At 34.2% G+C, this 26,167-nt stretch overlaps 1 protein-coding gene across 3 annotated transcripts in view; it reads right to left on the bottom strand.

Annotated features, from left to right (window-relative positions):
- Positions 1–26,167, bottom strand: part of Neurl4 (neuralized E3 ubiquitin protein ligase 4) — a 646,806-nt gene that overhangs the window by 61,386 nt on the left and 559,253 nt on the right. For all 3 annotated transcript variants that reach the window (XM_090397278.1, XM_090397280.1, XM_090397281.1), the window contains 2 exons: positions 20,532–20,630; positions 1,826–1,964 (listed from right to left, as the gene is read on the bottom strand). In XM_090397278.1, coding sequence (XP_090253404.1) covers positions 1,826–1,964; positions 20,532–20,630 — 238 coding nt within the window. The remainder of the gene's footprint in view (positions 1–1,825; positions 1,965–20,531; positions 20,631–26,167) is intronic.

Raw genomic sequence — 26,167 nt, 5'->3', positions numbered from 1 at the left:
TCCCAAACTGCCCATATTTGTTCATTTAGTATCCAAATGGAACATCATAGAAGGTAAGAATTGGATAGTGTGTCAAAAGCCCAGTGTGTCCACACATTCCTTATAAGCTACATGTTGGTCTTCTCTTCCTACCTACCTTAACACACACATACACACAAAAAAAAAAGTATATGATGTATTTAATGTCATCAGTTGCTTTATTTTTAAAAATAATAAGTGATTATGAAAGTGTTCAGATCTATTCTATGTTTTCTACTGATTTTCCTGACTATGCTATCAATAAATTAATAGTGAAACATGTCAAAGTTTGTCAAATTAAAAAAAAAAAAAAATATATATATATATATATATATATATATATATATATATATATATATAAATCTGCAAGCCTTACCATTATTTACTTTAACTTTAGACCCCATAGTTAGTGCATAAAAAGTGGTTACATATATGACAAAGGTTTGATTTTAAACATACATCACACTTAATACTTTAACGATTCTAAATGTTTAATAAATTTATCAAATTGTTGCTAATGTTGTTAAAATATTAGTTCGTTTTAAGTTGGAAGTTTTTTTCTTCAATTGGTTAGACTATAAATTATATATTTAATCCTTTATCCAAGTGTAAGCAAACAAAGGTTGCACCTGAAGTAACTTCAGGACTGGGGCAACTCGTGGTAAAAGTGGATCAAGCTTCACATCACTTGCCTTAGTATGCCATAATGCAAAGCAAATCTCCTTGCAGACATGTATAATGCTATGCATTATAGGATGGGTCACTACCCAGACTGGTTTCGACCTTTATTGAGGTCTCTTCGGTGGGAGCCAGACCCAGAGGTGATACCATGGTTGAAGTAATGCAGAAGTCATATTTACCTATGTGAGTTGCCAAAAGGTGTCACACCTTATTAATAAATTACTCTGGATTAGAGAATGATGTTGGATTTTTTTTTTCACTTGGTTAGACTATAAAATTATATATTTAGTTTAATCCTTTATCTAAGTGTAAGCAAACAAAGTTTGCACCTGAAGTATCTTCAGGACTAAAATGTAAATGATGTAATTTACATTTTACGTTATAGTAATGTTTAAATTTGTTTAAAAGTCTTCTTTCTTAAGGAATCTCTAATTCAAACTGTTCATATTTATAAAAAAGTTTGATTTTACACAAGTTCTATTAGACAATTAAACTTTTTAAATCTAAGTTCTGACTTGTTGAGTTCTCTGTAGATGTGAATATTTTACTACATCACTTGTGGATAAACCTGAGTGATTTATTTCATTTAAAAAAAATTAATATTTAGGGTTTTAAGTATAAATGATAAATTTATACTTAAATTTATGAATAAAGTTTATATTACTATTCTGTGGAAATAAGAAATTTCACTTTTAATTATCTTTTTCTTTTATTTCTTTAAAGTAATTCACTATTTAATGCAAAGTTTATGTGAGACAGCAAAATTGCATTACACAATAATTTCTATACATTGTAGGTAGTATAGATTGCCGTGATTGTCAGAGCATGATACTGCTGTATTACTGGGAATTGTTAAGTAGTTTTTCCCCTATAATAACATGTTGGCTGTCACCTTTAGTCTCTAGGTCAATATTTGTATACATTTTGGTTTTATACACTACAAAGTTTAAACAAAGGAATAAATGTCATGAAATGGGATGAAAGTAGTAAAAATATGCTACTTGATTATCTTTCCTTTTATATGGTATAATAGAGTGCATCTATCCTAAAACACTTTCTTTATCATTATGTACAATAATGAAATATTTGCAATATAAAAAAAAGTTTAAAAATTGGAATTAGATACCTTAAGGCAAAACGACACCAGCCAAATGGAAGTGCAAAATCCTTCGGTGGTTCTCCTTTTATATAATATGGTTCATCTCCTCGCAATTTATAACAAGTTTCACAATAACAGATATTAAGATCAGTTGCAAAAAATCCTTCTGTAAAAACAAAACATAAGACTAAAGTTTAATTTGCAAATATAAATATAAATGAAAGATATATAAATAAATTATATGCAACTTTTAAGCCTATCTTCTCCGCTTGCATTCATAGATACTATTTCCCAGTAACAATCTAACAATAGGTGAGAATTCAGTAAGCAGAACACAATAATTACATGAAAATAAACTATTATTTAGATATTAGTCAAGTGTAGGTGAATAACTATTTTAACACTTTCATTGCCAAGCTGAAAATTGGAATTTCGTGTGGTGGCCAAATTTTTTTTATTTTTATTTTATTTAGTTAGCGACGTCCACGCGATAACGCGTGATCGGCCGTTTGGCGAGAACTCGCATCGCGCGATATCATTCATTGCCAAGCTGAAAATTGGAATTTCGTGTGGTGGCCAAATTTTTAACATTTTTTTATTTAGTTAGCGACGTCCACGCGATAAGACGTGATCGGCTATTTGGTGAGATATCGCGTGATTGGCAATGAACGTGTTAATTACCGACTAGTTTCGCCGGCTTCATCAGGTAAAATCAGGAAAACAAAAATTACAAGCTAAACGTTAACTGGATTCTATTTCAATTACAAAATAGTGCGCATGAAACAATAAGATGAACATAAACAATAAGCGTGTTGCAGATATATAATTTACATCACATGGCGTATTCTGGTAATTGGATTCTATTTTTTTATATAATAAGCTATATAAAACACAATGAATTGATAAAAGACCCGACAAGTTTCATAAATCGTTTGACTTACACCTTCTGGGGAAAGAGGTAACTTAAAGTTAAAACACAAAGAAAAGAGAAATTATTAGTAATAGTTCATCCTAAACAGTTGTGGCCATCTGATTATTCATAAAATTAAAAATCAGAGTGAAGATTCAAAGTAATGATGAGTTACTTGTTGAGATGCATTTTGTAGTTTACACTGAAGTTCATTTCTTGTGTGTTTATTGGTCTAATTAAAGTCTTCCAAATGTCTGGTAGGATTAATCCTTGGTTCCTGTTGAGGTTATTTGTGGAACGGGCAACTGTACCAGCTTCTTTGAAGATCCTGGAATGGTAGTTTTCTTCTATATATGGCATAAGACTTATTCCATTCAATAATGTGGTTGGTTGTAGAGAAGTGGGAAGAAAGGCCAGAAATATCTTTTCTGTTGTTTCTAACATAGCTGATGTGTTCCTTTTGTCTCACTTCGAAGCTTCTAGACGTCTGACCAAGACTTAGACCACAGGAACAAGGGATGTTATAAACTCCTGCATGTTTGTAGAAAGGATTGGAATCTTTTGGTGATCTTAGAAATTTCTGGATAGTTTCAACTGAAACTATCTAGTGATTTGAAGGTCACTCTAATATTGTGTGGTTTTATAAGGCGAGCTATTTTTTTGGAGATGGTAACAACATATGGAATACTTATAGTAGATATATATTGGGTGTCATCATGTTGTCTTTGTGGTATATCGGAAAAGAGAATCTTGTTAACAAGTCTTCTAGGGTTAGTCATTTAGGAGTAGATCGTTCGATATTTTATTTAATTCTTGTAAATCATTATGGTCTGTGGTGAATTGTATAGCTCTTTTCGTTAGCATGTGAATGATGCTGAGTTTTTGGGAGATGTGGTGTGATGAGCTAAAGTTTGGATACGTCCAGTATTTGTTGGTTTTCTATAAACTGATAAGTTGACACTGTTATTTTCTTTTTTCTTAATTATGATGTCTAGGAATGGTAGTTGTTTCTCCTTTTCAAGATCTAGTGTGAATTTGACAGTATGGTGGAACATACTGATTTTGTTTAGGTAATCTAATAGCTCTTCCTTTTTGTGGTTCCAAATGATAAAGATGTCGTCAACAAATCTGAACCATGGCTTCGGTTTTGGAGTAATTTGAGATAAGATTTTACTTTCAAGATCTTCCATAAATAAGTCAGCACAAGAGGGTGAGAGGGGGCTGCCCATTGCCAATCCGGTTAATTGTTAGTAAAATGTTTTCTTCCATATGAAATAGTTAGAAGATAGACAGTGGCTAAACAAGGAAGAGACGTCTTGTGGGAATAAATTGTCTAAGATGTTGATAACTTCAACCACTAGAATATTGGTAAACAGGGAAGTGGCATCAAGGCTGGCAAGTATATCATTTTCAGAGATACAGATGTTTTTTAATTTTTCTATAAAACGTGTAGAGTTTTTGATATAAGTATCTGAATTATGGATGTGTTGTTGTAGAATTTTAGCTAGATATTTTGAGTAAATACGTTGGAGAGTTGATTCCATGCACTATTGGGCACAGTGGGGAGCCATACTTATGCACTTTTGGAACGCCGTATAGTCTAGGAGTTAGAAGATGCATAGATTTTAACTTTTTAATTAGATCTGCAGGCCAGTTTGTCATCTGACATATTAATTCATTGGTATCGTTATGGTTTTTTAACGTAGGATCTGTGTTCAGTACATTATAGACAGATGTATCCGATAAAAGATTGTTGAGTTTGTCTTCATAATCTTTTGTGTTTAAGATGACAGTGCTGTTCCTTTTGTCCGACTTAAGTATGATGATGTCTTTGTTGTTCTTTAAGTTGAGTAGCGTTCTTTTTTCATAGGGGTGACATTGGTGTGAGGAGATGAGAGGATTATGCTGCTTTGCAATCTAAAGTCATTAGCTGTAAGTTGTGGTAGTAGTGATATTGCCTTCTCTACATTGCAGATGAAATCTATTTTAAGTATTACAGTGGGTGTTAAGGCGAAATTGAAGCCTTTTTTGAGAATAGTGGTCTCGGATTTAGTTAGTATGTGCTTAGATTGGTTAACGATCACTTTGTTGTCTGGTATAAAAGGTTTTGACTCAATAAGATTATTATACAAATGATTAAATTTCTCGATTTGTGTTCGATTGCTATTTCTGAAGGTTTTATCATAACTTGTGTAAATCATATTATCTAGGACTTGCCAAATATCTTCATTCACGGTATTAGAGATGTCTGTGAAGTTCTCATAGCATTTTGAGTCTATTTGGCTTAAAGTAAGTCTTGTATGACGTATTCTTTCATGTAAAAGAGAGAGAGAGAGAGAGAGAGAGGTTTTTTGATAAATGCGTTTAGCTTGTCTAAGAATTAAAAAGCTGTCTGAGACATAGGAACTTTGTGATGACAGTGTTGTCTCGACATCTCTTTAAAAAGGTTAGGTGATTTAAGAACTGTGTTTTTTTACACTTTAAAAGTTCAAGATGGCGTACCTTCCGTTTAGTGATCTTGTCGATCCTGTTCACATTCAAAATTGATGATTCTTGACCACAAGGATTAATGAGAATAAACTATTATTTAGATATTGGACAAGTGTAGGTGAATAACTAGTTTAATTACCAACTAGTTTTGCCAGCTTATGCTGTCGGCTTCATCAGGGTACAATCAGGAAAGCAAAGGAAATGAAAATTACAAGCTAAACGTTAACTGGCAATTCTATTTCAATAACAAAATAGCGCGTATGAAACAATACGCGTATCGCGGATATATGATTTACTTCACATGGTGTATTCCGTTAATTGGATTGTATTTTTTTATATAATAAGCTATATAAAACACAATGAATTGAATTGCCAGTTAACGTTTAATGAATTAACGTTCAATTGCTAATGAATTGCCAGTTAACATTTAGCATGTAATTTTCATTTCCATTGCTTTCCTGATTGTACCCTGATGAAGCTGACAGCAAAAGACAGCAAAACTAGTTGGTAATTAAAATAGTTATTCACCTACGCTTGACCAATATCTAAATAATAGTGTATTCTCATTAATCCTTGTGGTCAAGTATCAACAATTTTGAATATAAACAGGATCGACGAGATCACTAAACGGAAGGTATGCCATCTTGAACTTTTAAAGTGTAAAAAAGCAAAGTTCTTAAATCACCTAACCTTTTTAAAGAGATGTCGAGACAAACGTCATCACAAAGTTCCTGTGTCTCAGACAGCTTTTTAATTCTAGACAAGCTAAACACATTTATCAAAACATATCTCCCTCTATTTTACGTGAAAGAATACATCATACAAGACTTACTTTAAGCCAAATAGACTCAAAATGCTATGAGTACTTCACAGACATCTCTAATACCGTGAATGAAGATATTTGGCAAGTCCTAGATAATATGATTTACACAAGTTATGATAAAACCTTCAGAAATCGCAAACGAACACAAATCGAGAAATTTAATCATTTACCTATACCGGACAACAAAGTGATCGTTAACCAATCTAAGCACACACTAACTAAATCCGAGATCGCTATTCTCAAAAAAAGGCTTCAATTTCGCTTTAACACCCACTGTAATACCAAAAATAGATTTCATCTGCAATATAGAGAAGGCAATATCACTACTACCACAACTTACAGCTAATGACCTGAGATTGCAAAGCAGCATAATCCTCTGATCTCCTTCAAGATCTCCTCACACCAATGTCACCCCTATGAAAAAAGAACGCTACTCAACTTAAAGAACAACAAAGACATCATCATACTTAAGGCAGACAAAGGGAACAGCACTGTCATCTTAAACACAAAAGATTATGAAGACAAACTCAACAATCTTTTATCGGATACATCTGTCTATAATGTACTGAACACAGATCCTACGTTAAAAAACCATAACGATACCAATGAATTAATATGTCAGATGACAAACTGGCCTGCAGATCTAATTAAAAAGTTAAAATCTATGCATCTTCTAACTCCTAGACTATACGGCGTTCCAAAAGTGCATAAGTATGGCTCCCCACTGTGCCCAATAGTGCATGGAATCAACTCTCCAACGTATTTACTGTCAAAATATCTAGCTAAAATTCTACAACAACACATCCATTATTCAGATACTTATATCAAAAACTCTACACATTTTATAAAAAAATTAAAAAACATCTGTATCTCTGAAAACGATATACTTGCCAGCCTTGATGTCACTTCCCTGTTTACCAATATTCTAGTGGTTGAAGTTATCAACATCTTAGACAATTTATTCCCACAAGACGTCTCTTCCTTGTTTAGCCACTGTCTATCCTCTAACTATTTCATATGGAAGAAAACATTTTACAAACAATTAACCGGATTGGCAGTGGGCAGCCCTCTCTCACCCTCTTGTGCTGACTTATTTATGGAAGATCTTGAAAGTAAAATCTTATCTCAGATTACTCCAAAACCTAAGGCATGGTTCAGATTTGTTGATGACATCTTTATCATTTGGAACCACAAAAAGGAAGAGCTATTAGATTACCTAAACAAAATCAATATGTTCCACCATACTATCAAATTCACACTAGATCTTGAAAAGGACAAACAACTATCATTCCTAGACATCATAATTAAGAAAAAAGAAAATAACAGTGTCAACTTATCAGTTTATAGAAAACCAACAAATACTGGACATTATCTAAACTTTAGCTCATCACACCACATCTCCCAAAAACTCAGCATCATTCACATGCTAAAGAAAAGAGCTATACAATTCACCACAGACCATAATGATTTACAAGAATTAAATAAAATATCGAACGATCTACTCCTAAATGGCTACCCTAGAAGACTTGTTAACAAGATTCTCTTCTCTGATATACCACAAAGACAACATGATGACACCCAATATATATCTACTATAAGTATTCCATATGTTGGTACCACATCTCCAAAAAAATAGCTCACCTCATAAAACCACACAATATTAGAGTGACCTTCAAACACCAGTTGAAACTATCCAGAAATTTCTAAGATCACCAAAAGATTCCAATCCTTTCTACAAACATGCAGGAGTTTATAACATCCCTTGTTCCTGTGGTCTAAGTCTTGGTCAGACGTCTAGAAGCTTCGAAGTGAGACAAAAGGAACACATCAGCTATGTTAGAAACAACAGAAAAGATATTTCTGGCCTTTCTTCCCACTTCTCTACAACCAACCACATTATTGAATGGAATAAGTCTTATGCCATATATAGAAGAAAACTACCATTCCAGGATCTTCAAAGAAGCTGGTACAGTTGCCCGTTCCACAAATAACCTCAATAGGAACCAAGGATTAATCCTACCAGACATTTGGAAGACTTTAATTAGAACAATAAACACACAAGAAAAGAACTTCAGTGCAAACTACAAAATGCATCTCAACAAGTAACTCATCATTACTTTGAATCTGCACTCTGAATTTTAATTTTATGAATAGTCAGATGTCCACAACTGTTTAGTATTTACTATTACTAATAATTTCTCTTTTCTTTATGTTTTAACTTTAAATTACCTCTTTCCCCGGAAGATGTAAGTCAAACGATTTACAAAACTTGTCGGGTCTTTTATCAATTCATTGTGTTTTATATAGCTTATTATATAAAAAAATAGAATCCAATTACCAGAATACACCATGTGAAGTAAATCATATATCCGCGACACGCTTATTGTTTCACGCGCACTATTTTGTTATTGAAATAAAATTGCCAGTTAACGTTTAACTTGTAATTTTCATTTTCTTTGCTTTCCTGATTGTACCCTAATGAAGCCGACAGCGTACGTCAGCGAAACTAGTTGGTAATTAAACTAGTTATTCACCTACACTTCACGAATATCTAAATATTAGTTTATTCTCATTAATCCTTGTGGTCAAGAATCAACAATTTTGAACAATAATTACATTTTCTTAGATTTTTTCCAGTAACAAACTCAACATTAAGTGAAAATTCAATAAATGTTTATTTTATTATATCTTCACCCCTACCCCAGAAAAAAAAATTCCAGAATTTTTATTCCATATGTTAAGGGACTTTCAGAAAAAACAGAAGATTACTTTGACAGATTAACGCACAAGTCACTTTCCATCCAGTTCGCAAACTCAATACATTCCCCCTCTATTTTATCCTGGAATTTATAGAATCCCCTGCTCTTGTGATTTATGTTATTATGGACAAACTAGTCGACTTGCACAAATTCATCTTGAAGGACATAATGAAATGAAATTATTTTTATTATTATGTGACACCTCCAAGGAGTCCATGACTCATCGAGGGAGGACATTTGCTCTACATCTCTCTGTCTCCACCATATACAACGAACTCAGCTACACCGAAACTCCACCTACTCCACCACCACCACTAGTATTTTCACAGACAATCACAAACATCCATGCCCATCGTGGGATTCGAACCCACAGCCTTTTGGCTGGAGAGCAGATATGCTAACCACTCAGCCAACCAGGCCGGCAACATCAAGAATACATTTCTCTTAAAGAACCCAACAAATCTGGTTTAGCAAGCTATGCTTTATCTACAAAACAAAAGATTCAGTGGAACAAAACCAAAATATTACACAAAAGTTATTTTCTTTTGGAAAGACTCTACAAAGAAAGCTGTGAAACACAGATTCATAATCTGAACCTGAACAAAAGTGATTGCCTAAAACTTTGTAAATTTTGGGAAGTTATATTATCTAATACTCACCATTCATGTGTTCCTTAATTAAAATTCAATTTTGCTTATATTTAAAAATAATTAACTAAATTAATTTATTTTGAATATTTATTAATGCTGATGGAGCTATTCTTCTGTGGCCTATAGCGCACATAATATCACGTGCTTTCAATTAAATTATTGTTCTTTTTAGAGTTTTCCTATAACCATATTGACAATGGTTATGAAACTTATGCAAAAATTTTACAAATAAAAATATTAAACATAAGGGTTTCTGGTATTAATATTTTTTTATGATGAATTCTTCCAATTACATCTCGATTTTTAGATGAATGAAATGCATTTAAATGTTTATAAATGTCTTTAGCTAAGTCTCCCTAGCTCAATCAATAATGACAATACCAAAGGGATAGAAAGATCTGAGTTTAAATCCCATCTAGGATGCAAAGAACTACAATATTATAAGATGTTTATTACTATTATTAAGAGAGACCTCCAGGGAGTCAGGATCTGACTGAGGGAGGCCACATACTACATGCACCAGCCATCATACTTATTCTTGAATTCTTTCACACTGCTTGCACACACAACATCCAATGGCAATCCATTCCAATCACGCACCACCCTATGAGAGAAAACCATAGCTCTCATCCCTTTCTTAGCAGCATTCATTCTCAACGTCCAAGGATGCCCTCTTGTCCTTTTCCCCATCCTCCATAAAATAAAAAATTCCATCAACTGAAATCCTGTATGACCTTACAGAAAGTTTGTAATTCTCCATCATATCACCTCTCTTTCTCCTGTTTGCTAGTGTCTGCAGTCTACAAATTCTTAATCTGTCTACATAATCAGTATTCCACAATCCTGATATCATTTTTAACACTCTTCTTTGCACACTCTCTCTCTCTCTCTCTTTTTCTCTCCACTGTATCAGAATCACAATGGAAACCAGGAGACCAGACCTGCGCACAATAGTCCAAGTGAGGTCTTATCAAGGCCTTGTAAAGAGGCAAACTGACACCCTTATCTTTAAATGTGAAAATTTGTTTCAGCATTGCAATTATCTTTTGAATTGTATTTGCAATCTTTGCTATAGGGCCCTTGAACTTCAACTTCCTATCTGCTAACACTCCAAGATCCCTAGCCTGATCAGTTTCTTCTAGCATAGTCCCATCAATATAATATGACATTGGATATGTAATCATGCTAAAGTGCAAGACTACATTTAGTGACATTGAACTGACATCCATTTTCCCATTCCACAATTCCAGCCTATTCAAATCATTCTGCAAGTACTGCATATCAGCTACATTTCTGATTACCCTGCCTATCTTTACATCATCATCAGCAAAGAGTGTATGTTGCCTGTCAAATCCTTCCAAATATCATTAATGTACAGATTCAAAAACAGTGGATAAAGAGCTATTGTATTTAAGGTAACTAGTGGTGTGGTACACCATTAGTTACCTTAAATCTTGCAGACTCACATCCCCCGTATACCACTTTTTGACATCTGTCAGTCAACCATCCTCTTATCCATGCTAATATTTTATAATCCAAACCCATATCGTCCAATTTTTGCAACATTCTTCCATGCTGTAGTCTGTCAAAAGCCTTAGCAAAATCCAAAAGTATCATGATGTATCCTTTCCCCTTGTCTAGATCATGTAACATTATTATAGAATGTGAGTAAGTTGCTAAAATATGACCTTCCCTTAGTAAACCCATGCTGTTCATTGCAAAGTAGAGATTCTCCGTCAACCCATTTCTGAATGTGAGGCTTAACCAACTTTTCTAAAATCTTCACCACTTCTGAGATACTGATTGGTTGATAGCTGGATACATTGGTATTTGCACCACCCTTGTGCAATGGGGAGTACCATACATTTCTTTCCACTATTCCTAATTAATGGAACAGCCAGTTCAACTGAACATTCTTTTAGCACCCATGCTGATATCCCATCAGTCCCTATTGCTGAATTGTTATTCAGTTTGTGCAACAGCTCTAAAGCCTCCTTTTCATACACATATACATTAACCACTGCAATCAACACAGAGATTACACTGGTGAAGAATTACAATGGTGAAGAATTATTGTAGTGAATGCCTGGAGCTATTTCTCTAAGTAGAGCCCTTTGATTATGGCTGGAATTCTAAACAGCAATGTATATGCAATACTTCTTGATAATGCAATGATTCCTAAATACTGGAAGTTTCACAGAATAGATACATTTCTTTCTATACAATAACTTAGTAGATTCTATTACTACTACTACTGCAACCTGGTTTGAGGAAAATGATGTGAGGAAAACGAATATTCTGAACAGAGTCCCAATCTGAACAGGTACTCAACAGAGTACCTACTGTGACTAGCACATTCAATGGTTGTTCAAAGATTAGTCATCATGTACTAGGAATAATGTTCTAAAATACTTGATTCTTATTACACACTGGTAGATGGTATGCCTAGAAAGATGAAAAGTGTGATTAGGACTAAAGAAGCATCTACACTAATCAGGTGTGTGTGTGCCTTTCAGGATTATCATCAGAAATCTTGTGCTGACCCAATATTTATTTCAACATAATGCATATTACTTTCTATTATTACAGCATATATTTAAGAGAGTTATCATCGAAACTGGTTTATCTGTTCTCATAAAAATCATCATCAGCGGGCAGCAAAACATTCAACAATATTCTGGCTAATCAAAGGTATCCTTGAGAGTTTTCCATTGCTTGGTGCAAGGTTATAATATAATAATGTGATGTGAAATAATGTAATGGTTTAATAATGGTATCAATGCACTTAGCTGAAGACCTGAAGTAGCATGATAAGAGTTAATCTAATTTGGTCTACCTAGTGTACTAAATTGCTACAGTTTTTCACAAAAGGAGAACGCCTATTGTATATAATACAGTACAGCATAATGTATATTAGCATAGCCAAATTATGTACAAATTCCAGTTTTTTAAAACAAAAAAGTAAAAACAAAATATGCTTTAACAAATCAATATATTCTATTTTTTTTTTTTTTTTTTTTTTTTTTTTACAAGTACAGGCATATCCTGGTCATATGATATGTTAGGTTCCAGACCACCAACCACCATCATATAGTGAATCACTGTCTCCCCCCCCCCACTTGTAGATGAACATAATGATTTAATAATGTTTAAAAGCTGTCATATATGCATGTAAATGACATAGATAAAGCATTAATTTACAGCAGCTTTGCAAACAAAAATTTCAGAATAATTTTTGCAAATATAAAAGTTTTTCTGAATAGCTTGATTTAAGAGAACATACCAACCAGTTTAGTCATCAGTCTACACCAGTGGTTCTTAACCTTTTCGAAGTCATGGAACACTTTTGATTATAAGAAAAATTTGGGGAACACCAAAAGCATTAGGGTCATAAAATTACCAATAAAAATATGCATGGACTTGCCTTTTATAAAAATGGAACTTATTTTAATATGATACTTGAACTTTTCTAGAGCTTGAGCTAGAGCTTGAATTCGGCTTGGACAAAAATCCAAAATTCCTCAATAACATGTGATATAGCTACTCTCATTTCTTTATTTATATTAGTAAGTCTTTCACGCTTTTTACTTTTTATATTGGTTAATATTGAGAAACCAAGCTCACACAAATATGATGTTGAAAACTGTAACAAAAGTTTCAGTGCCCTTGTGAAAAGAGCTGGGTATTTGGCTTGGACAAAAATCTAAAATTCCTCAAATTATTTCAGAGAATTTCATTTGTAGAGTATGATCCTTTGACAAGGTAACTAATTTTTCTTCTTCTTGTAATGAAAATTCACAACTTGATGTGCTAATTGTGCCAAATGGATTTCATATCCAATCATAATTGTGTGTATTTAGGGAAGGAAAGTAACTTGAAATGTTTTCTTCCAATATTGTTAAATGTTCTGTTATAATGGAAATAATTCCCTCGACATTTTTATTATGGAGTGAAGGAAACTTATCTACTGTATTTTTTTCTGATATGCGGTTTTTCCAAAGAGATACTTTTTTCTAAAAAGCTGACAATTTGACAGTGGATGTCAAAATATTTTCATTTTTGCCTTGGATATTTGTATTAACGCTATTTAAGTAATTAAAAATATCGGCTAAATATGCCATTTTACCACACCAAATATCATTTTGAAGACATTTTACAAAAGCATCTGTACCTTCATTTTGAAAAAAGGCCAATAATACATTCTTAAGTGCAAAAATTTGGAATAGCACTTTACTCCTAGATAACCATCTTATTTCAGTGTGCAAAAGCAAAGATTTGTACTTGGCTTCCATAGATATGCAAAGTCTTTAAAAAAGGTGTGCTTTTAAAGTTGACTTGATGTAATTTACCATATTTACAACTTGGTCTAGCACAGGTTTTAATATTGTCAGTAATGTTTTTGAAACTAGAGATTCTCTGTGCAAAAATCAGTGCATAGATATAATATTTGGGTTTATTTTCTTTGCAAGAGTATCAAATCCTTTAATAGAGCCTACCATTGATGGAGCACCATCCATACAAATTCCTACACATTGTTCCCGTGAAATTAAAAATTTTTTTAAATATGACGTAATAGAGTCTAAAATGTCCCTCCTGAAAACAGATGACCTATGAACGATATTCTATTGATTTAGAAGTCAACGTGCATAGCGGTCTTCAGTTGTTAGGATCAGAGTAGCCAATTACACTCAGAAATGTGTCATGTGACATCTTTCACCGGCGAAACCCTTGTAACCAGCTAGCAGAACACCAGTTAAAAACCACTGCTCTACACCATTAAAATTTTGACAATATGATTGTCACGTTTATGGAAAACTGTGGTATTAACCAGTAGCACTTTTCACTTTATCTTTGTTTTAACAACTGTGAAGTAAGATTTTAGCCACTGGCCTATCTCAGTGTTCAATACATCATCTTCACTATATTGTAATAATTTTAATCTTTCATCATCATCATCATCAAATTCCTGATATCTATCCTCAAGGGGTGTACAAGACATGATAATACTACATGAAAAATTTGAATCATTAATAACTTCCTATCTATAATTTTCCTCCAAATTAGTCTGTTACCTGTCAAGACTCCAACATTATCAGATCTTATATTTCTATCTTCTAAGGCACTTTTTACTTTATAAATCCACCCATATCTCGGTCTTCCTCTGGATCTTTTTCCTGCCAACCTGGCAGAGAACACATGTTTTGCTAATCTTTCCTTTCCCATTCTGTTTAAGTGACTATACCACCTGAGATTAGTTCTGGTAACAAATTCCTTGATGCTGACAATATCAAGTTCTTTCCTAATATCCTCAATTTTAATATGATATTGCCATTGATGCCATCTGTTCATGCCCCTAATCTTTCTCAGGACTCTCATATCTGTGGTCTCTAGTCTTTGGTCAAGTGTTTTACTTCTGACCTAGCTCTCAGATCCATAAGTTAAAATTGGTTTGAACACTGTCTTGTATACAGCTAATTTACTGTTTTGATTAATTTCTCTTTTATTCCATATACATTTGTTCATTTGACTTCCTACCATTCCAGTTTTGTTGATTCTGTTGTCTATTTCCATATTTAATTTACCATCTTCACTAAAAATCATGCCTAAGTAGCTGAAATGTTTTACTTGTTCTATAGGATCTCCATTCACAATGCAGTTGATATTTTCAATGCTTCTGCCTATTTTCATTGTCTTTGTCTTGTTATTGCTAACCTTCATACCATATCTATTAAAACAATTATTCAATTTAAGTCAGGGAATCTTGCAGACTTATAGCAGATTTATTTAGAAGTATAACATCATCTGCATAAAGCAAATATCTGAAATGAACATCTAGAATTTTGATATCAGGTTTAATACCACTTTCATAATGTGATCCATATAGATAATGTACATCCTTGTCTGACACCAGATTTAACATTAAACCATCTTCCTGTACTTCCTTCAATTCTAACTGTTGACTTACAACTCAAATAAAGACTAAGTATTGCTTGATATAATGCCCCATTGACACCATATAACTGTAGCAATTTCAACAGCTTCTCTCATAGCACCTTGTCATATGCCTTTTTCAGATCTACAAAACTTAAATACAGATCTTTGTTATATTCCCGTGATTTCTCAACTATTTGTTGTAAAGTGAAAATCTGATCCTGATAGCCTCCATTTGGCCTGAATCCAGCTTGTTCTTCACAAGCTTCTCTTCCACAATCCTTCTCAACCATTTCTCAAGTATACTTGCATATATCTTAACAGGAATACTCAGTAGAGAAATACTTCTGTAATTCTCTCATTCAGTTTTATTTCCCTTTTTATATATGGGTACTATGAGAGCTCTGCTCAAATCATCCAGAATTCATCCCTCTATCCAAGACTTCTGAACTATGCAGAGTGCAGCCACTGTAAGACTTTTATACCTCCGTACTTGAGCATTTCTGGTCGAATATCATCTACTCCTGCTGTACTCTGCATAGTTCAGAAGTCTTGGATAGAGGGATGAATTCTGGATGATTTGAGCAGAGCTCTCATAGTACTACATTTCAGGCTTTTGATTGCTTTTTCTACTTCAAGTATAGATATTCTGATTACAAGTCTGTTGAGTGTTTTTTTAATTGCTATGCTCTCATCACTACTTGTTTCATTTAGAATTAATTCAAGGATATCTATTTCTCTAGTTTTCATGTCACCTTTATCATGTCTAATTCCTTTTACAACACTCTTTCCTCCATTTCTGAGCTTCTTCAACAACGTCCAGAATATTTTGCCACCTTCTTGATATTTATTTTCTATGGTCTTACCAAAGTCTTCCCATGACTTTTATTTAGCTAGTTTTACAGTGTTTGCTGTCTTACATTATTCTCTGTATTCTTTAAGAGCACAAGCTGACTTATTTGCCAGGAACTTTTGATATGCTTTCTTCTTTTCTTTCACTGCCTCATTAACTTCCTGTGTCTACCATGGAGTTCTGATTTTTCTATCCTTGCAGACAACCTTACCATATGCCTCTGTGGCTGAATCAATCAGCGTTTTCTTCAGAGCTTGCCACTAAATCTCCAAGGTTTGGTTCCTGTTCTCAAACTCTTTCATTTTTTCTTGAATGATGTTTGTGTATTTTAGTCTACAGTTCACATCAGAGCACTGCTCAACTTTTATTTTCTTTAAAACTTTCTTACGTGTTCTTCTTTTCAATATGAAATTCAATTTTATCCTGCTCAAGACTAAATGGTGATCACTTCCAATTTCTAATCCTCTGTACATTCTTGGTGTCCTGCACCAGTGAGAAAACATCACTATCAACAATAATATAGTCAATGAGACATTTCTTATTCCTTGCCTCTTCTCTCCATGTGAATTTGTGCATTTTTATGTTGGAACATTGCATTAGTAATAACCAGTCCATGTCCTGAGCAGAAATCCATCAGGTATTTGCCATTATTATTAGCTTTGCTCTTCTTCAAATTTTACCAAAATATTTTTATATGTCTGAAAATCATTTCCTACTCTGCTATTTAGATCCCCAACAAGGACAAACTTTTCCTTTTTTCATTGTATCATGCTTTCTCTAAAGCCTCAAAAAATTCCTTACCTTAGTAGAACCTTCTGTGGGACCATAGACACAAATAAGTCTCATTGTCCAGTTCCCCATTCTGACATTTGCCCACATCACTCCACATGAGACTGCCTGCCATTCAAGAATAGTAGCGTCGTATTTAGTGTTGAATACTATGGTTACTCCTTCTTTTCCTTGATTGTCATTGCCTGAATGTAACCTTTTGTATTTATTGTTCAGAAAAATCTCACCAGTTTTTGCCTTTTTTGTTTCAGTGACCCCTATTATGTCGATCTGGTACTTATCCAATTCCACAGCTAGTTCCATTTCTTTGCCATTCAGGCCTCTTATGTTGATAGTACCAATCTTGAACTCTGGTGATGTTGAGTTGGTGGTGCATTTTAGGATTTGTTCCAGTAGCTGACTTTTTGCTGTTTGCCCTGGTTCCCTGGCGAAAACAAAGTGGGCCTTGTTTAACCAGGTGACGACCCAGCCAGCATGAAATTCTTCATGCTGTACCCTCATTCTATATTTTGGTTTAACCCTCATGCATAAGGGCTTCATATTATAATATGAAGCCCTTATGCACGAGGGCTTCATATTATCATATGAAGCCCATAAAAATGATGTCCTCATATGAGCACATAAAAATTATGTCCTCAGATGAGGACATCATTTTTAACATATACAGGACACAAATTTAGCAAAATTAATGAATTCATGGTAATACTGTAAGATTAAATGGTACTGTATCATCATAATTTTTTATAAATGAATATAAAAATTCATGCATGAAGGTTAAGCCAATAAGAATACAATTTTGTTGGCTAAATCCCAAATTGCCAGCCCTTCTTCATCAATTCAGTATCTAGGTAGATACCCAACAGGGTGCTCCATGAGAAGGTGAGGATTGGACACTAGGTTAGAAGCCCTGATCGGTTCTCTGCATTTCTTTAAAGGCTATGTGGAGGTTTCTCAGTCATACAGCTTTGACCCTTAAGCACTCCTCCCCCATTTTAATCTTTGTATCTAGTAATAGGTTTATGCATCTTCTTCTTTTTAGTGGAAGCAACAGCACCTTACTTTTAATTTTATCTACCATTATTAACAACAATAAAATAAAATAATAGTTATAAATAGCTTATAATTCACACTGAAACACTAAAACACAGAGTGCAGTAAGCAACGACATCGTAAACAAATACTTCACAAAAACTGTTCATCAGTTGATTCATGGGAGTGTCACGTTGCTAAACCTGTCATATGAACAAATATAGCATCATAAAAATGGACACTGGTCATAATTGAAAAAACATCATAGGAATGAATATAGCATTGTATAAATGAGTACTGGTCATAATCGAAAAGCATCGTATGAGGAGATCATCATAAAGTGAAGTGCCATAAGGTGAAGTATTATTGTTTATAATATAGATCTGGAAATGATTTTAAAAGAGTTTAATACATGTGAAATTGGAAACAATTTTAATGACTTAAAATACTAATATGAGCCTACATAGCTCAACTAGTATCAACAATGCCATTGGGCTGGAGAGCCTTTACCAAGGCTTTTCAAGTGAAGTTGAGTTAGTTGGTCTCATACAGAGGTGGCAGGGTTTTTTCTCCCATAAATTGGGTTTTATAAAGCAGGCACACTCATTAGCCAGAAGAAGATATACACAATATATTGACGTTGCAGACAGAATTGACCATCCTATCAGTTGGTTTCTAGGAAACCAAGTTACCTGGCCATGATAGGCTATCAAGCTTAATATGAAAAGGGAAGTTGGGATGAAAAATACTAATATCTGAATTCAGTTAACATACTGTTAAGCATCTTTAAAGTAGAAAGAGATGGTAATTATATATTTCAACCAAACAAGATTAACATTAATGTATATGTTTAGAAATCAATTATTTCAGTTGATATGCTGTATATGCAAGAGAATAGAGCACACTATAAAAGTCCATATGATACATAACAGTACAGCTTTCATGTATATTGCTTCTTAAAAATATAATTTGAATTGAAGTTTCTATGGTGTAAAATGCCCATTGTTATTTATTTGAACAAGAACATTTTCATTGTTCTTAGTTTTTTTGAACAAGCACATTCATATCTGAGATTATACTTCAAATACGAAAGCATTTCATCACAGTGGTGAGAAGGATGCTCTTCTTCACAATAATCTATCTATTATTTAAAATACTTTTAAACAGAATATGAATTACTCATATAAGACATTCAGAAAAAGAACAGTTTAATGACTAGTTTTGTATATTCTGTTGCATATATCCTCAGATTAAATTAAAAAATTAAGGGAAAAAAAAAAGAGTATTAATGCAGAAATTTCTAAACTAACAACTATTTATACATCGATTGAACTTAAACTAGATGATGAATAGCATCGAGATGTCAGATGGATGGCTCACTGTTGTGATGTGCTGTGTAACATCTGTCATAGCTAAGCTGGTCTTTGAAATATTGTGACTAAAGGTGGTTCAAGATGAGACCTTGGTTTTTGTTACATTGGGTTGAACAACCTAACATTTTGGCAACTTCTTTAAATCTGTGAATGTAGTTGTTGAATTCCAACAACTTGACATTCCTATGAACTTTCAATATACTTGATGTTTTTCTCTAGTGGTATGAAACACCAATCCTGATATATGCTCACATTTTCCTCTACATCTCTGATATGTACTTTGACGCAGATTTCTCCAATGACCTGACTGTCCAACATAACGGATGCCACATGCTACAAAAAAAGTTTGTACATTGCTCGAGAAAAGCATGAGGCCGTTTTAGTGATCTTACTATCATGGATACTTTTCATCGTGGTGTGAAGACAACTTTTAAGTTGTACTGCATGAGTATTTGGCTATTTTATCTGTAACATTTCAAACGATTAAATTAAACTGATAAAGCAAATATAATAATTTGCTTTATCAGTTTAAACCTTCTTGCATTTTTGGAACAGTCCTGCATTCACTTGTATTAAGAGTGTAAGTTATGGAGAGCTTCACAGTTTCTTTGGACAAGCATATTCATATCTGAGATTGTACTTCAAATACAAAAGCATTTCATCAAAGTGGTGAGAAGGATGCTCTTCTTCACAATAATTTATCTATCATGTTAAAAAAAAAAAAAAAAAAAACAGTATGAATTACTCATATTTGGCGGTATTCCTATTGGAATACTTCCAGATAGGTGTATTCCTATTGGAATACACCTATCTAGAAGTTTGACATTACAAACTTTTGAATTTATGTAGTGGCACAAACTGACATAGCTATTTTGATTATTACTGCCATATTTTATTTTATTTTCAGTTTCTATGTTGAGCCCATACATGAGAGATGGGATGATCGACTGACAGTACATTAGTTCATGTATGTATATGGGTAATAAGAAGTTAGGAATTTCTTCTCTTTCCCCATCATAGTTAATAAAAAAAAAAAAAAAAACTGTCACACATCAATTCCCATACCCCAAAATGTAACTGTACATAGTATTTATCACTGATAAAAAAAAACATAAACTACACAAACCTGGCAGTCCAAGCATATCTTTAAAGCGGCAACATATATTCTGATATTCACAGTTTCTTGTAGGATAAATTTCTGTTTTATGCATCTTCTCTTTTTTCCCTACAATTAAAGAAAAGAAATTACATGTAACAGTTTAAAATTATGAGTGATTATTATTTGAGTAATTTTTATTTTTTGAGTATAATAATTTGAGTAATTTTAAATATATATATAGGGTAAAGACAGTATTTTTTTCACCTTGTATTTCTCAATACAAGAAGTACAACCTCAAACTATTAAATATATATATATATATATAGGTTCCTTTTCTTTTAAATTGGATAAAAGGGTGACTGATGGAAAGATACCAAACAGTACTATATGGAGAAGAAGAATACAGGAGAAATTAATGTGTCACAAGACTGTGCTTGGATCACTGCTATTTAATTTGTACATAAATGATACAGGAAATATTTGAAGGGAAATATTGAGTTGTTTGCTGATATTGCAAAATTGGGTAGGGTAATAATATCAAGGTGATGTACAGAGCTTGCAAGATGATTTAAATAGGCTGACAGGGATGAGCAGAATAGATTGCCAGAGTCAAATGTGAGTTCAAAGAGATACAATAGATACTGGGTGGATTGTTTGGGACTCCCACAATGATTCTTCTTACTCCATGGAGATTGGATCTTGGGAAGTGAAGAATACATTCCCCAAGATCCAAAATATCTCAATTATCTTCACCAGTCTGGCTGGCCAAGTAGTTAGCATATCCGCTCTCCAGGCAAAAGGCTGCGGGTTCGAATCCCTGTGGGCATGGATGTTTGTGATTGTCTGTAAAAAAAACTAGTGGTGGTGGTCGGCAGTAGATGGCATGTGTAGTTGTGGTTAGTTGCAGTTGGTGGATTGAGTGGTGGAGAGAGCTGTAGAGCAGGTGCCCTCCCCTCGACGAGTCTATGGACTCCCTGGAGGTGTCGAATAATAATAATAATAATAAAACATAATGGATAGGCATCAGTTTAATGCGGAAAAGTGTAAAATTATGCATTTTGGGATAAAAAGATTATAAGCTGTGTACCATTATTGAGAGAACTGTACTTCAGGAAATTGATGAAGCCAGGGAGTTGGGAGAGGGAACAGTAGATAGAGAGTTGAAGTTTAAAGGGCATATTGCAAAGGTTGCCAAGGTAGCTCACAGGATTACTTGTTATTGAAGAATATACTAACATGTAGAGATAAGGAAGTTATCCTTCTTCTTTATAAGACCTTGATATGTCCACATCTAGATTATGGTGTTCAGATCTGGTCATCTGGGTTTCTTTCAGATTAGAAAGTTGTGAAGAGAATTTAGTGCCAAGTGACTAAGATGGTGAATGATCTGTGGAATGTTTCCTATGATGATAGATTGCAGATGGATTGCAAATGTAAGTTAATAGATGAAAAGGAGGAGAATATGATAGAAACATTTAAGTCACTAAAAGTGTTTTACAGAACTGAGGTAGAGGAAATATTTCAATATACTTGGCTAAAAGGAGAAGAACAAGAGGTTATCTCTAGAAACTGAGTAAGAGCATGTTAGCAGAGGTGTAAGGACTAGGTTTTTCACTTTGAGACTGATGGATGAGCAGAATAGATTGCCACAGTCAAATGTGAGTTCAAAGAGAGGTACAATAGATACTGGGTTGATTGTTTGGGACTCCCACAATGAGTCTTCTTACTCCATAGAGATGCCCATGCAATGATAATAATATATTAAATTATAGAAGATGGGCTAGATGTGAGGATCCTCGAGAAATTATTCTTCAGTGAAAGAATAACTATAAATAGGGAAACCAGGTATGTTGGGATGGTTGCATGAGAGCTTGCATGCACATTTCAAGGTGAGTGATCAACATTATGATTATGAAGACAAGGAGAGTGAAAAAGAGATCAGCAGTAAGGAAGGGCCCCATAGAATAGGACTAGTTTTGTCAGATAAGGGTAGAAGAAATAGTGATTACAGCAGTGGGGAAAGGAACTTGGTTCAGGAATCATCTCAAGCTACTTATTTAAATCAGTCATGTTTTAAGAATTACTTGAATATGTATTAGCCTGGCAGTCATTATCATGAATGTTCACTTAATGTCAGAAATAAAGAGGATGTATTTTTAGTATTAGTAAATGAAAAGGGACAAAAAAATTCTGACATTAGTGAGACATGCTTGACCTTCTATTCTGTATGCCAGGAGGATAGAGAGGATGGCAAAGGCGGAGACCCCTGATAATGACTGCAGAGGAATTAAATCCAACAAGAGCAAAGATTCCAAAAAGTAGTGGCAGTAGGAGTAATATAATCAATGGATCAGAAGAAGTTTAGTCTGAAATAGAGGTTAGCAGAACAAAATACACAGTTATATGCCTACATGGCAGGGTCATCATAAGAGGACTAGGAACCATATAAGCAGATTAACCTTATAGACATAAGGTTAATCTCTATATATAAGGATCCAGTTATCTATAATGATATCACTTCTTATAGATATAAGAAGTGATATCATTATAGGTAACTTCAACTTTGAATATAGACGAGAGGTGGAGAAAGCATGCTAAAAGATAAAAGAAAGTTGTCAAATGCCAGTATTCTTGCTATAACTGCTATCCCACCAACTAGTAATGTAATCACACAGTTTTAACTTGGGCAGGATCAATTATGTAGGAGTTTTGTTTAAAACAGGGCATATGTGAAACTGTTAGTTGAATGATTACAATAAATGGAGAAGGTGGCTTGAAGCTGTTCTTTGGTATGATATCTGCATGTTAGAGAAAGAATCAGTGCACTGGCTGGAAGTGATCAAGACATGGCTCAAAGAAGTTCTTACTGACTGCAATCCCAGATTTAGAAGAATAAATCAAGGGGGAGTTAATGGATTAATAAAATTTTAAACCAAGAGTTGCATAAAAAAAGAAAAGCTTATGGAACCATTGTCAGGCATTAATCACTTTATTAAGGCATGCATTCAGACAGAAAAACCTATTAACTGGAAGCCAAGGTGGAAGAAAATATATTAATCAACTATAACTAATGCCTTTTATTCCCTTATAGGGAGTAGGCGAGGCCTTTATATCCTATCTAGCTTTTGTGATAGAGTGGGCAGTTCAATCTCCACCAGTAGCCAATCAGAGATAGCTGGCCCATGTCTATCACTAATTATAGCAGCCACCGATGAAGAGGCTGGCAAACAAGTGCTGCCATCTCTTGGTACCTAACCCTAACAAGATATGTTACTGTTTGAAATAATGGTTGGATTGAAATAAAGATTGGATGGGATATCGGCACAAGTGCTAAAGGAATGTTCAAGAGAATAAGCAAGGCCCCTTAACTTGATTGTCAGTGTTGTCTGAGTCCTAATGAGTGGAAGGGAAACAAGATAATTTCATTATACAAGGGTGGATGCAGGACTGATGCAGCCAGTTATAGACCAATCTTTATTTTTGTAGTAGTTATTAAATAGAGATGCTATTATATCTGAATGCGAGTTAGGAGACTCGCGTCTGGAGATGGGTAGATACACTTGCTCCCTTCTCACAATGGAGTAATAGCATAGCCAAAGGAGAATGGATATAAAATGACAGGTATCAGAGAGTAAGGCACAGAGGTGATGAGTCTAAGAAATGGAAGTAGACCAGCAGAATACCACAGAGATCTGTGCTAGTTATCTGTGCAGATAACTCAATCTGTTAAGCTGTATATTAACAACATTTGGGATGGTATGGAAGGGAATATCCAATTATATGCTGATAATGCAAAGTTGGGATGGATGACAAGGGATATCTCAACAACTTCCTCACTCCTACAAGTAACTTTGATAAGACAACATCTGGACTACTGTGCTCAGATGTGGTTGCTTGCATTCAATGGAGATGAGAAAGTTGAAAAGATCCAGCGGAAGGTAACTAAGATGATATCTTGCCTGTGGAATTTTTTGTATGAAGACAGACTGAAGAAGTTTAGTCTTAAAGGTTTGAAAAAGAGGAGAAGGGAATATGACAAAAACATACAAGTTGGTATGGAGATCTTTATAAGAATGGATATAGAGGAAAATTTTGCAAGGTAGGTGGTGGAGATGTCTGCAAGGATAGACACAAGATGTTAAAGAAGCAGTTAAGGAAAAGAAGAAAGCATATTAAAAGTCATGGGAAGACATCAGTAAGAATACAGAAGGCGAATATCAGGAAAGTGGCAAAAAGTTCTAGAGGCTATCGAAAAAGCTTAGAAATGAAGAAAAGAATAGTGTAAAAGGAATCAAAGAGGATAAAAGTGACATGAAAGCAAAGGATAACGATATCCTAAATGACTGGAATCATCATCATCATCAACAACCATGGGTCCAATGCCCATAGGTGTCTGTGCTGCCATCTTGATATGATTCTTCCATTGCATTCTATTTTGTGCAAGATGACTCAGTTTGTGTATAGAGTTTCCGCACCATTTGAAGATGTCATCGCCCCATTCTCTGTTTGGTCTTCCTCTTTTGTTCTTTCCTTCAATTATTCCAAACAGCAACGTTTTTAGTTTTCTCTCATCATTCATTCTACATATATGGCCAAATAGATGTAGTTTCCTTTTGATTATTTTCTGGATCAGGTTTTCTTTTGGTTGTATTCATCTGTAGATTTCCTCATTGTTCACTTTCTGTATCCAGCTTATTCTCAAGATCTTTCTATAGCACTTCCTCTCAAATGCCAATATCCTCCTTTCAGATTCTCTCAGGAGTACCCAGGCCTCTCATCCATACAGCATGCTGCTGAAGATACAGGTTTCTACAATGCGCAGTTTAGTTTGCATCTTTATAGCTCGGCTCTTCCATATTTTGTCCATGCTTTTAAAATAGTTGTTGCTCTGGCTATTCTAATTTTTATCTCTTTTTTGGTGTCCAAGTCATGTGTCATGTGGCATCCAAGATATGTGAAGTGTTCCACATTTTCCAGTTGAAATCTGTCTATCGTAACTCTATTCAGTAACTCCTGTTGTCCGAATATCATTGTTTTAGTTTTTTCAAAGTTGACATTTAGTCCATATCTTTTTCCTTCTGTGTATAGTGTTTGCAATGTCTGTTCCAGCCTTGCTGCGTCTTCTTCAATCAGGACGATGTCATCTGCAAAGCAGAGGTAGTTTATTCTCATGCCATTTATTGAAATGCCTCCGCCTTCTTCTTTAATCTTATCTAGTGTTCTTCCCAGATGTGTGATGAAGATGATTGGTGATATTGGGTCCCCCTTGTCTTGTGCCTTGACTAGTGGTAAACCAATCTCCAGTCTTACCTGCTATTCTGATTTTTGCTTGTGCTTGGCTGTTTATATCTTTCAGCAGGCGGATCAATTTATTGTCCACACCATAGGATTCCAAGACAGCCCATGTTATATTTTGGTCAATATTATCAAATGCTTTTTGGAAGTCCACGAAACAGCAATATATCATTTTGTTCTTTCTTCGAGCTTTCTCTGCTATTAGTCTCAGTGCGAGTATTTGTTGCACTGTGCTTCGATCTTGTCGAAATCTGGCTTGCTCGTCCAGAAGATGTGCCTCCATATGCCCCTTCAGGCGTTCCATTAGTATTTTCATCAGAACTTTGCCAAGATGACTCGTTAATGTAATAATTCTGTAATTGGTGCAT

The sequence above is a fragment of the Typopeltis vanoorti genome, chromosome 8, assembly GCF_054136105.1.
Source record: "Typopeltis vanoorti isolate ZY-2024b chromosome 8, IOZ_Tvanoo_1.0, whole genome shotgun sequence".
NCBI classification, from domain to species: domain Eukaryota; kingdom Metazoa; phylum Arthropoda; class Arachnida; order Uropygi; family Thelyphonidae; genus Typopeltis; species Typopeltis vanoorti.
The sequence above is the reverse complement of the archived record's forward strand: the minus strand, read 5'-3'. Positions and strand labels throughout refer to the sequence as shown.